Here is a 14,185-nt window from a genome sequence, read left to right as displayed (position 1 = left end):
TGATAATGGCATGTTATTTATCGTGCAGCCTTACTTTATTTATTTTTTTATTTTAAACATTAGCTTGGGTAAAGGGGGTCAACAAGCTTGCGCTTCTGTCTCAAAAATGCACATAGACCAACAAAGACAAACATAAAGTGACGTGACATACAGCCAAGTATTTTGACCCATACTCAGAATTCGTGCTCTGCATTTAACCCATCCAAAGTGCACACACACACACTCTCACACTCACACACACACACACACACACACACACACAAACACACAAACACACAAACACACACGGAGCAGTGGGCAGCCATTTATGCTGCGGCACCCAGGGATCAGTTTGGGGTTCGGTGCCTTGCTCAAGGCACAGTCGTGGTATTGCCGGCCCGAGACTTGAACCGACAACCCTAGGGTTAGGGGTCAAACTCTCTAACCACTAGGCCACAACTTCGCCCAAAGTGCAGCTAAGCTGAAAAAATACTGTAGTGTTTTAGACTTGTCTTTTCCTTTCATTTTTGATGGCACTTTGGTTTTGAAAACAATATTACAAAGTTATTTCCATATTATATTATGTCCTTCCTTCTCTTTCTTTATCAGAACCTTGAGGTATACAATAACACCTGTCTTGTGCTGTTATATGCAACGTCTTCTCTCTTCGTGTTTCGCACACATTTCTCTTTGCACCTGTTTTTTTTTTAACTTTTAAATCACTTTTCCCTTCTCTTCTTTTTCTCTTCATCTGTCTTTCATTTGCATGTATTTACACTAATTCATTTGTCTGCGTGTCTCTGTGGCAATAAGCAGACTTCTGTAATAAAAGGGAAAAGGAGAAATGTAATGTTTCTGTCCCAGCTGAACACCCGGGCAGTCAGATCACTGTCCCTCACCCTATTTCGCTCTTCTGTCATTCACTGACTCATTCTTTTACCTTCTCTTTATTGCCATTCTTCTGAAATCCGATTTGTGCTCAGGAATTGTGAGTATTTGTGACAAAAACTGGGAGAGGTGAAAACCCTGCTGTCTTGATATATGAATGTTATCTTGATATTGCTGAAGTTCTCATCTGGCCCTCATCTAGACTAGTTGAAGTAAGTTTGAAATGATGAAAGATGTCAAGCTCATTCTTTCTTTTTAATCCGATATTATCACCATGCAGTGGACACACACATGCACACAAAACAAAGAGCGTGTCTGTCATGTTAATGAATTTACTCTCTCTGTCTCTCTCTCTCTCTGTCTCTCTCTCTCTGTCTCTCTCTCTCTATCTCTCTCTCAAACCTTTAGCCATTTTCCTGGGGTCATTCCGTATGCCCTATGAGGAGATCAGGAGAATTATTTTAGAGGTGGACGAGGATCAGCTGACTGAGCCCATGATCCAGGTAACATCACCTCTCAACACCATTCATGACCGTTCAAGCATCGCCATGTTCATATATATATATATATATATATGTACACAGTACAGACCAAAAGTTTGGTCACACCTTCTCATTCAAAGAGTTTTCTTTATTTTCATGACTATGAAAATTGTAGATTCACACTGAATCAAAGTGCAAAATAAACTACATGCATGCAGTGTTGTGGTCTGTTAAGTCATGAAGTTACCAAAAAGGCGATTAAAGCTGACTTAACTGTATGTGAAAAATATTGCCATTTTTAATCAAAGTAAATAAAAACTGTAAATATAAAAAATAGCTAACAAATTATATAATTTCTATTATTTTAATAAAATGAGACAATGGTATATATTGAAATATAGGTATTGGAAAAACTGCCAGCAATGTTTTTAAATAAAATAAACTTAATCAAAATATATTTATTGCAAACTAAATGCTAGCCTTTCTATTTATTCAATAAAATGAATTAATTTGTATGAATCCAGTAGACCTGCTTTTGTACAGGTTGTAGGTTCAATTCCATTCTGGGCAGACCTGTGAACTGGAGGGTTACTGAGATCTGACTGAGAGAAGTCTGCTTCTCTGAAGTGTCGTATTGGTCTTGAGCAAGATGCTTAACCTCTGAGTTCTCCAGGATGATGTATCATCACTTCAATTAGTCTAGTGTGACATTAATTGCCAGAGAGTAGATTTAGATGAGGATCTCCACTAAATTGCTAGACATGAACTAAACCAGGAACAATTAGATTGCAGGTTAAAGTTGAACTGCTTATTGAATGATTGTAAAACACATTCTTTGTAACACAAGTTATTTGTTTTGTTCTCCCCTCCAGAATCTCGTGAAGTACCTGCCTGAACAGCAGCAGTTGAACGCGCTGGTCAAGTACAAGAGCGAATATGCCAACCTCTCTGAACCGGAGCAGTTTGGAGTAGTGGTAATTCCACACACACACACACCGTCTGTGTTGTTGGCACTGTATACACGATTAGTGACACGTCCAGTTAGAAGTCATCAATCACTCTTTATTTTAACTTTTCTAAGATCAATGTTGTGTCTGTCCCTCTACAAAAGATTTAATCTTTTAAATTGAAACCGATATCTTCTTGTCACAAACAAAACAACTCCATATTTTGCGACCCAAGATGTGTACTGTGTCTCTGAACAGAGAAAGAATTACTGTTATACTCTAATGATAGAATTGACACAGATTTAACCCAGCTGACTTCACGGTTTCCTCTGAAGTTAATAAAACGGATCTTGCTCAAGCACTTAATGAATAAGGTTTTAACACAATTTGTTAGTTTAACTTGTAGTACCAATCTGTTTTCTGGTTGAGCCAGAGTATGTTTTAAAAGTGCCAGGGTACATTGGATCTGACATAGGAAAATATGAAGCTTTATGAGTTTTTACTATAAGAAAAGAAATAAAACACTCAAATCAGCAGTAACTTTACAGTCCTGTGTCATTTTAGGTATCACTGTAGCATAGAGTTGAATTTTTATAGTCTTTTTTCCAATATAATATGTTCAGGAGTTGTCATTTAACATGGTAATGAAGGCTTTTCTCATATTTGATTGTTTCTGACAACCCATCTCTGAATGTGTGATATCAGTTTCAGAGCTTTTCTCAACTCTGTCAAGATGTGTGAAATTTAGATTTAAGAGATGTCAGACTCCAATTCACATGACATTGTGTCTTCTGCCCTGGTTTGGGTTTTTCATGGTTTAAATACATGCTGCTCTCCGCAGAATAATTGATCAATCAGTCTACTCAACCACCAGGGGCACAGTACAACGGCTGACCCTCTTAGAGATTCCCATATTAGTTATTGTGTTTGTGAGCATATGCTCACCAGGCTTCTAACAGGTTTGTTCACCCCATTGTCTTAGGCTCATTACACTTGACTTTTTGAGACAACTAGGATGCTTGAATTTTGTGAGAAATGATAGGAAGTAAAAGAAAGGCACAAGGGAGTTGCTTCATGCAACAGAGTGGCCTGTCGTTGTGTTTGGTGTGTTTATTATATAATGAGGAATATGAAACTGTGGTTTATGCATGCATGGGCAGCAGGAAATGATGCATTTGCAGTTCAGAGAACTATCCAGTTCAAAGGGAATTCTTAAGCTTCCATAGTGCCATTGCAAGCAGTTTTGTACTCTTTGTTCTTTTCTGGAGCCAGAACTTTGAACCCTTTGTTTGGACTGTCAGGACCTTAAGATCATATAGAGTGATTGCTTGTAAGCGTGTGCATGGGATGTTTTTACCCATATGTGACACTTCTGTTTCAGCCATCTGCTTTGTCTCTCTGAATAAATGTTTTTAATGGCTGCATGCGGTATTTTTAGCTCCTGATAAACTGTTTCGCTTTAGTCAGGTGAAGCTGAGCGTAAAGAATTACACCTCTTACCAGAAAACACTCGGAAAAGAGAAATCTCCTGTTACCATAGCAACAGCCCCCCCCCCCTAATAGGTCTTAGTTCAAGGTGTACAAAAAAAAAGTTTAAATCAGGCAAAGCAGACAATAGAGGCAGAAAGATGAAACAGGTGTGTGTCCCGTTCCCCATCGAGTCTTCCAGCAGGCCATATACACTAGAGACGTAGCAAGTGTGTTCGGGGTCTACTGGGACACGCACACAGTGAAATGCTTCTGTTGTTCAGCAGGCAGTCTGGGTGGTTGTGTGAAATGATGATTTAGCTTCCTGATAAAGGATAATACTTGAAACGCTTGAAAAGTTGTTCCCCTCTGAATACCGTCACATGCTGAGTGGCAGGCAGCACCTTGTTACCTCCACTCCCGTCTGCAGATGCATTTGAATTTAGACTCTAAATTTGATTTGAATATCTTACCTTGACGACTCTGCACAGTAAAGTTTAGCTGGTAGCATGGTGTTTTCTTATGGGTGGATGGATTTGACCTGGTTTCATGTACTTTTATGAGCAACACATGTATGCAAGGGTTAATGTGCAGATGTTTAATATCACAAACCCTAAATATAAACCCTCATTCAACACATTCAAGCGTTTTTTAAATTATTATTTAATTTTTTTCAGAAAATGAATATTTTGATTCAGCAAAGACGGTTTATATTGATCAAAAGTGACAGTAAATATTTTTATTTGTAATATTTGCAGTATACTGTGCCTCGCCCCATGTCAGACCCGTCACCTTCGGTTCTGCTATTACTGTACGTCTCCATGTTGTGTTGGTCGCCCTTGTTTTCTTCTGCCAGGTGGTGTCTATATCAGGTGTCCTGGTCCATTCTGAGGACCTTTCCATGCCATTTGGTCTCAGCTTGGTCTCAATGATCACCCTATGGCTCTTTGCTCTCTTGTGCAGTTCTTCATTGGTGATCTTCATAGGCTAGAATACATGAAATATCCTCCTAATGCATCCATTGTGGAAAGCACTGATCTTGTTCATGTTGCCATTAGTAACCCGCCAGCATTCTGAGCCGTACAGCAGGACTGGTTTGACAGGGATGAAGCTTTGTGAAGGTGTTCTATTGCATAGATTTCCAGACCATGTTACACCTGGCGAAAGCCCCTCTAGGTTTTCCGAGCCTTGCTCCGAGTCTTTTTTTATGCTGTGTTATCCTTGCTAATGAGGCTTCCTAGGTATGTGAGATTGCTGATATATTCCAGTGGTTCGTTATTGACAGTGATTAGTGCATTAATGATGGAATTAAAGAATTAAAGGACATAACTTTGTTAAATAGACTGTAGAACTTTATTAGTAGGCAAATTAAGTATCACATTTCACACTCTAAATAGTAAAACAGAGTTTTTTTTCAAAGTCAACAAGGCCATATGTGGCCATAGTTGAAGAAACACCCACAGATGGATAGTTGCTTTGTTCAGAAAGAAAGTGCTACTTTGAACTAGGAGGTGAAAAGGCTCCCAGCGCTGATCAAAGAGAATATTCACTAATGAAGACGCCACTCTAATTGAAGAGTGAAATGTCTAGACAACATAATGTCAAAATTGACCCTATTTACTGTCTTTATTTCCCTGCTCTTGTTCTGTGCAGTTCATCAGTAGGTAGTTTTTTGTCACGAGTATAATATTTTTTCTGCTTATGAAAAAACTTTCTACTGAGGCAGCCAATGCCACGTGGTTAGGGGAACATAATCAATTTTATCATAATTAGCGTGATCCAATCAAATTCTGATGAATAAGATTAAGTCCTGCCCTACATGATTTTCTTTCAGAGTATTTGGAAATTGATACTGGAAAAATATTGCTAATGCCATTTCATGATTTTTTTTTTTTTTTTTTTTTTTTTTTGTAGCTCTCAGTCCAGGTTCTACAAGATAACATGTTTGGTAAACCTTTAGCTTTTCATCATTAATTCATTCACGAAAGCGTCATTTTATACCTTTGACAAAATATACGGTGTGTCTTTTTTTTCATTGCTCCACGTGTCTGGTGTCATGAAGTCCCTTAAGTGTTTTATATACAGGAGCTATTATGTGATTTCCAGCATCACTGAACCTCCCTGATAATTCTTACTATGCTGTCTTTTAGAAGCTCTAATGAATAATTCCTTGTATGTGCTGAGCTGGGGGGTGGGGGTCGGGGGACAAATCTCCCTCAAACATTTATGGCTAGGAGAGCTTTGAATTTGAGTCTGTTTCATTGCAGATTAGCTCTGCCTGACACACACAGAAGATGCCTGCTACAAGTATGCCGAATGTTTACACACATAAATTAGGCATTTGGCTTTATTTTAGCTTATTTTATTTACTTTCTCTTCTCATTTTCCCCGTTCTTTCCATCAGTTTTTGGATTCTTGTGTTTTTGTCCACTGTCATTTGTCTTTATTTATACACAGATGTAGACTGAATGCAGTGTGCGTGCATGTACAAGAGATGATATCTGATTATGGAAAACAGGTCTAGACATATTGATCATGTCTCCGTATTGAATATCTTAATTACAAGTTTTTTTATTGGGGAAAATTAGGTTCTGCTCAACCCTCTCCCTAACCCCTGAAATACACACTACGTGCTCAAACACACATACTGTATACGCATGTGTGTAGGATTTAAATGAGACTCATACATGTAGAAATACTCATTATGAAAGATCAGTTTCAGAGGAGTGAACACCGTTTACATCTGAATCATTAATCTGACTCCATCAGTTTCCATCATAGAAACGTGACCTAAGTAATGATTGATCTTAACTAATGTATGAGGGATTTAAGTTCAAAGTTCAATGAACTTATTTAAATTTAGTGTTGCTTTCATCAGCGAAAATCATGACTAAGTATCATCGTCAACGAACTTTTATCACATGATGAAGATGAGACGAGATGCAACATAAATGCTGGTCATGTGACGATGACTATAATTAATTATATAATGCAGTATTGTTGACGAATAAAAATGAGACTAAATGTGGTTTACAAAATAAAAACTATGCTAAAATGTCTCTTCATTTTCGTTGATCAAAACGAGCCGAAACAAAATGTTACAACGTTATTTCGTCTTTAGTCGCATTATTATTATTTTGCAGTATTTGTTTCCTGTATCTCACATCAAGGGCTACATCAGGTCGCACTGTGCAGACGCAGGCAACGTCACTTTTTCAAGCCCCATTATTTAGAAGACGACGACAAACAAAGTTACGAGGGATTTATAATTTCGCATTGCTCCGCTGACTGCGAGCTCACCTTCCCAAACGGTCGAGGCTTTTATACTTGCCGCGTTCACTGTTGTGCTATTCTTTGAAACGACAGGGGAACGACAAGGAGTAATTGTCCTCTAAAACTGTTGGGAATCACCAGTGAGAAGTCATTTGCCAGTACAAGTCTTGTGATGAATGAGTTGGTGAATTACTTATTTATGTACAAACTTAAAACAATCTTAAACTATTGGCTGTATTTCGCATCAAACACAAGACAACTATAACCAAATAGTGTATAATTCATATCTAAATAAATTCTTAATCTATTTTATACAATACAAATAAAGCGTACTTCAAATAAGAAGCCTTGGACAAACTATGCAAACATAAAAAAATGTATAAAAACAAATTGTTAAAGTACCTGATGGATTTGGAACTTCACATTAAACTGCTTCTGTTTAACACAAGCGCCGCCACAGATGTGCATGTTTCGGCTAGTATCGCCCTGACCTTGTGCATGTTTGGATGCGGAGCTATGCGGAAAGTTACAAAAAATGGCATGCACTCTACCCCGCGGAATGAGTTTGCGCACACTCAAAGCAAACTTCTGGCAACACCGCAATGACGGCATATTTTCCACCCACACCCAGGAGAACTTGCGGGCATGTCGAATATAAATCAGCCTTGACACAGAGAAAAGGACTGATGGCCGGCCAGCCGGGGGAAAATTTGGGAGAGAATTTAGCAGATTTTGTTTTACAATTGTTTTAGTGTTCTTATTGAAATTTATGTCTGTGTATTTCTAACATATTTGGTTGGTAAAATAAATGTTGTAAATTCAAATCAGAGAGTCTTCTGTATCTTGGAATGGATGTATTCTTGAGTCTGTAAGGTAACAATAATATAATAAGATAACCTTGTTTGAAATGGGTTTGGATACAAGAAAATTTTGGTTTCGTCTGTACTACTAGGTAAGACTAGACAAAAACTAGAATTAAAACAGCCCATCAAAAAAAAAAAAAACACTATTTAAATTCATCCAATATATTAGCCAGGTTTGAAAGAAATGTTGACAATAAATTTGCTAATTTCATTCAGGAATAAAGCTTTTCTTTTCTGATTTGGAGGTTTTATTAAACTTATCCTCTTGACTTATTCAGTATGTTTGAATTGAATTTATATTTTTTAGCAGGAATGAATTATAAGATAGAACTATTTCCATAAGTGCCCTTAGGTTTTATTCCATAGACATTTACTGCAAGTCCACTGATTTCTGCTTATTTTCTGTTCTTCTAGATGAGTAGCGTGAAGCGTCTGAGGCCCAGGCTCAACTCCATCTTGTTTAAGCTGCAGTTTGAAGAGCAAGTGAGTAACTTGCGTCCGGACATCATGGCGGTAAACGCAGCCTGTGACGAGGTGAGGAAGAGCAAATCTTTCAGCAGGCTGCTGGAACTCATTCTGCTCATGGGGAACTTCATGAACGCTGGCTCGCGGAACGCCCAGACCTTCGGCTTTAACCTCAGCTCGCTCTGCAAGGTACGCACAGAGAGAAAGAGTTTACGTTTCATATCTAAGCCCACACAGATTCGGCACGATTTTTATCCTGCAAAATGTTTTGAAATATGGTCAAATGTGTTAAATGGAGCTTTGGTTGAAGGCGTTGTCCAGATGCAAGTCTACTAATTTCTAAAACAAATGCTTTCAAAATTCTGAATCAAATAAATGAAATCTTGAGGCTTTTTTGGGCTGGTTTCTTACAAACAGATTAAGTGTATTCCTTGAAAACCTCCATCAGCTGTACCAGTTCATCCAGTAAAAACAGCCCTAAAGTCATTTATGTGATCTGTTATTCATATTTATGTACTTTGTGAATTATTAGCCACTGTTTTTCTGTTTATTAGGCCTCTTCATATTAGACGCCTACATAAACCATGGGCATTTTCCACGAAACGCTCTCCTCCTGCTTTCTGTTTTTGGGAAGAAGCTGATAAGATGATAATTTGTGTTCCTCTGATGTTTGTGAAGGAGCCAAAGCTGAGTCACCAGCAGGCATGAGAGTCTGGCTGCAGCTTCTGTGTCCTTCACTCCCCTCCCACACATTTCCCGTTACCTTGACCCCTATCGTCCGGCCCATCTAAAGTGCCTCTCACTAGAAACGACTGGCATTCGAGAAGATCTCATTTGATTTAACACTATCAAGCACTCAAGACCACAATAGCCCTATCTTCTGGGATCTATCAAAGTGCAGAGACTAAAAACCACTTTATGGCTGCTTCTTCTGTTTTCAAAGATAAGTCTCTGCGTAATGACATAATGCAGACATATATGTGCTTGCCGGTAAGAGGACAGGTTTAGTCAGGTGTGTTAATGTAACTAATGGATTACGTCTTTGTCCGTTTGCCATGTTATGCACAGAACACCTTAGCAGTTGTCTTAGAATTGTGGTGGTTGGTTTTGCACTGGTGCACCATGTGTAAAGCCCTCTAATGATAATGTTTGGGTGATATTTTCACATTTAGGTGAATGGAAAAGGGCAGAAGGGGAATATAATTAATTACCACCACAGATTTACTTGGGTTTCCATGGTTACTTGGCATTAGTTTTCTTTTTCTATCAGGCCTGATCTGCCTCTTTCTTTATTTCTTTCTTATTAGCCATCCATTTTATTCATTACTACTTTCAATCCCTCCCTTCTGTGTGGTGCTAAAGCTCAGAGAACAGCCATCACTGCATTTGTGACTCTCTCCGGGATAATGAAATGCCTTCCTGCTCATCATGTCGCCTAGAAGGCCTAATAAAAGACCAAAGGCTGTATGTGGACATGCTCACAGTCAGACTTTTTTATTAAGGAATAACCCAAAAATGAAATGTCAGGCATTATTTCCTCACCCTCATCTTGTTTCAAACCCAAATTGCTTCCTGGTTTCTGTGAGAAACTAAAGGAGAACCTCTGAAGAATGTTCACTGACATTTTTTTCCATGTCATGTGAAGGTGGGCAGAAAATGTCCCTCAATTTTGGTCTGGTCCTCACACAAAGCAATTGTATAGCTTCAGTAGACTGGGAATAAATGAAACCAGTCACACAGAGTATTTTTACAATGCTTATTTTATTTTATGATTTTTTCAAACTTTAATGCTGTTTCGTCACATACGTCAAAGTTTCCATGCAACAAAGCAAGTCATATGGATTTAGAATGATATTAGGGTGACTATATTATATGTCATGCTCAAGAAGCAATTATCAATATTGGAAACAGTTGTGCTGCTTTATATTTATTATATTTTTTAAGGATTATTTAATGAATAGAATATTTTAAAAGCAAAGCATTTGTTTGAAATAAATATTATTTTTATAATTGTAAAAGTCTTTACTGCTACTTTTGCTAAATTTAATTTAATCTTTTTAAATAAATAAAAAATATACTGGCCCCAAAACTTTAATTATTTTTGTGTATTGTGGATGTGATTATATTTATATAGTAACTTGTAATCTATAATATACATTAAATCTTCAGCTTATTTGTTACATATCACCACTCAAACCTGTCCTTAAACCCACTTAAGGACCTTGTTCATCAGAGCTAATGGAGTTAGTTAACTGTCTTCATTACAGAGAGAGAGAGAGACTACATCTCTACATCTGCACATAGCAGTTCAGTCCCTGATGGGCAGGAGTAACAAAGAAAGTGTCGTTTACTGCCTTTCAAGTTCCTCGCCTGAGGGCCTCTCCTGATGTTCTCTCGCTGCCTCTGTTGATCTGATAGTTTGTTTGTTTGTTTGTTTGTTTGTTTTATTCTGACTTTAACCTGTCAGTATCATCTTTTGCTCACAGTGGGTTTATCGAACATGTTAAGTTGTCAAAGGATTTGAACGCACTTCCCTTTGAGCAAGTGACACACGCCTCACTGTTTGATCTCATCAACCGAGGATGGTTCAGTGCATCATGGACGTCAGAATCTCGATGAATGTTGATTTTTGGATTGACAACCATTATTTAAGATCGTTTCACAGACATCAATGACTTCAATGATATCATCACATGAGATATTTTAGGTTTCTTTGTTCCATTGTCATTTTCATACTTTTTAGATGAAATAAGCACAAGCAATTTGTAGAATCTGGCCGCTTTGTTTTGTCTTAACACGTGTGATTTTTGGTTTTTTTTTTTTTTTTTTTTTTTTTTTAAGAAGTTTTTTCAGGCAGAGCAGCAAAACCTAATTTCATCCTCCGTCATCTGTCTGTGTCTTACTCTTCACACGGCTTCAAAATGCTCTGACACTGCAATTATCCAGTTGAACCCTGTGTGTATATCCAGCACAAAGCCTCTGTCAGAACGCATACATTTAAAAGAAATGGCAGAGTGTAAGATAGTGTTGAGTACTAAAATGGACTAGATGGAAAAGTCGATTTGTCCAATTTCATCTCTCATTTCATAAGGGCCTATTTGGAACTTCATTTTTGCTTCATCTCTATCACTGCACCCCCCCCCCCCCCCCACCCAGGTAATCAAGCGTCTTAAATTGTCAGTCTATACCACCCAGAAGAGCTTAATAATGTTTGCGCTATCCACCCTAATCAAATGCTTTTTGCACTGCCTTTTACAAAGGCCTGTATCCTTGTGCCACAATGATAATCATAACTGACAAAGAAAATGTCTTGCTTTTTTAGTCCGGCGCCAATTGCAGTGTACTATCAAATTAACTTGTCAGACATGAAGGCGGCGGACGCTGATGGCTTGCTTTAGGATTCTCTCTGTTTCTAAAATGTTCTGAACATCCAAATATCTACATTCATTTTTTTGATGCATTTTTGCTTTTCTATTCTTATTTCATGTTGATATCACACAAAATAATTGTATTCCCCCTTTTCATCTGTCTCTATCTCTCTGTCTGTATTTGGCTCCCAGTTGAAGGACACCAAATCGGCTGATCAGAAGTCCACTCTCCTGCACTTCCTTGTAGAGGTCTGTGAGGAGAAATTCCCTGAAGTACTGAAGTTTGTGGAGGATCTACAGCATGTGGACCAGGCCAGTCGAGGTATTGGAACATTTACACACAGAACCAGCATCTATTTAAAAGTGGACAGGTTTCGTTTCATTTTATTTAGTTTCGTTTCGATGGTTTGCTGGTCATCTAGCACTCTCAGCTCCCTGGCTGACCATCAGAAAAGTAAGTGGGGGAAAAAAAAAAAAAACTTTTTATAGCTACCAGCATTACAGAGTACTTTAACAGTTCTTTAATATCAGACTCAAAATGTACTAGTGTTGTTTTTTGGCGGCTTGTTTTAATTTTAGTTTTAGTCTAGTCTTTGTGTGAAGCTGTCATTTTAGTTTTTATTAGTTTTAGTCACATTCATACTCTCTTTAGTCTAGTCAAGTTTCAATCAACTGAAAGCCTGAGCATTTTAGTCTTATTTTAGTCAGAATTATCCATGACTGTTTTAGACTAGTTTTAGTCAATGAAAATTGTATTTTAGTCTATTTTTAGTAATGCAATTCTATTTAACCCAGTCAGTATAGTACAAGTACCAAGGAGTACAGACGAAACCAAAATGTTATTTTAGCCAAAACCATTTCGAACAAGGTTATCTTATATTATTGTTACATTACAGACTCAAGAATACATCCATTCCAGACACAGAAGACTTTCTGATTTGAATTTACAACATTTATTTGACCAACCAAACATGTTAGAAGTACACACATCTGTCCCTTTCTCTCTGTCAGACTTAACTTTGTTGTCATCTTCTAAATAATGCCGCGATTGTGGCTTGACGGAGTTATGTCGCCTGCTTCTTTGCAGTGTGACCTGATGCTGCCCCTAAAAGTGAGACGCAGGAAACAAATACTGCAAAATAATAATAATAACACGACTAAATGAGACAAAATTACGTTATAACATTTAGTTTAGTCTCGTTTTGGTCAATGAAAATGAAGATACATTTTAGCATAGTTTTTATTTTGTAAATCACATTGTCTCGTTTTTATTAGTGAACAATATTGCATTATCCATTTAATTATAGTCATCATCACATGTCCAGCATTTACATTGCATCGCGGCTCATTTTCGTCACGTGATAAAGGTTCGTTGCAGACAATATTTAGTCATAATTTTATTTTCTGGCTTTGTAGTGCTGAGCAGGACATGGACATTTCAGAGACAGGCAACATTATAACATTTTTGTATGTACTATTATTAACAAAAATAAAAATGTAAGAATAATGTGTTTGATATTGTTATACACCGTAAGACCAGGGACTTTTATTAAGACCTACATTGTGTTAATGTTTAATTCCTGTTTGCTTTATTATGAACTGTTAGCTTTTTTGTCATTTGTCATTTACTCACCCTCATGTTGCTGCAAACCCATATGGTGTTCTTTCTTCCATTGGAGATGAAAGAAGTTAGCAGAATATTTGCTCCTCTCCTTTCTATGCGATGAAAACTCAGCTCTGAAAATGGCAAAAATAACCATAAAAGTGGTCCATGCAACTTATGTTAGAGGTCTTATGAAGTTTTATTGAAGCTTTGTGACAAAAGGACCAAAAATACATTTCTTTGCTAAAAAAAATCTCATCTACGTTTGCATATATTGATAGGCACACAAGCTGTATGGCTTACTTTCATGGTGTGCAATAGTTCATGATCACAATTTGGTTTCACTGTGTGTAAATGAACGGCACAGATGTTCTTCAAAACTTCTCCTTTCGTGTTCCAAGAATGTTTGAAGGTTTTTCTCTCCTCCTGGCTCTGTCTCTGCAGCTTTTTATTAGTTTCACTTTTTTCCCCTCCCGTTTCCCATTTCATTAGTGCTGCCTGCTCTTGTGTCCTTCATCAAAGCTGAAATGGCATTATGGGTAACATATCCCCACCACGCTGAATGTCTGTCCCTGCACTTCCCTCAGGAAACAGCCTCTGACTGTTTTACAGATATTACTTCCATTATTCTCTCCTTTAGAGCTTGCATTAGAAGGTGCATGTTTTTCTTCTTCTTCTTCTTCTCGTGGAGATGAAAATGCTTTCATTAAGAATTAGCTCATGTCATTCACTTACAGTTATGGTTTTGTCTCCCATTGTGGTACAGTTAGGTCTAGGATGATTTCCTTCAGTGGCTGCTAATGGAGAGTCCATGCATGTGGGTTTCTTTAGTGTTTTCAAGAACACCCGC

General features: G+C 37.7%; 1 protein-coding gene across 3 annotated transcripts in view; it reads left to right on the top strand.

Annotated features, from left to right (window-relative positions):
* Window positions 1-14,185, top strand: part of LOC128022195 (protein diaphanous homolog 3) — a 265,958-nt gene that overhangs the window by 161,583 nt on the left and 90,190 nt on the right. For all 3 annotated transcript variants that reach the window (XM_052609505.1, XM_052609506.1, XM_052609503.1), the window contains 4 exons: window positions 1,276-1,370; window positions 2,222-2,323; window positions 8,314-8,553; window positions 11,925-12,054. In XM_052609505.1, the coding sequence (XP_052465465.1) occupies window positions 1,276-1,370; window positions 2,222-2,323; window positions 8,314-8,553; window positions 11,925-12,054 (567 nt within the window). The remainder of the gene's footprint in view (window positions 1-1,275; window positions 1,371-2,221; window positions 2,324-8,313; window positions 8,554-11,924; window positions 12,055-14,185) is intronic.

Source organism: Carassius gibelio, chromosome A11, assembly GCF_023724105.1.
Source record: "Carassius gibelio isolate Cgi1373 ecotype wild population from Czech Republic chromosome A11, carGib1.2-hapl.c, whole genome shotgun sequence".
Taxonomy (NCBI): domain Eukaryota; kingdom Metazoa; phylum Chordata; class Actinopteri; order Cypriniformes; family Cyprinidae; genus Carassius; species Carassius gibelio.
The sequence above is the reverse complement of the archived record's forward strand: the minus strand, read 5'-3'. Positions and strand labels throughout refer to the sequence as shown.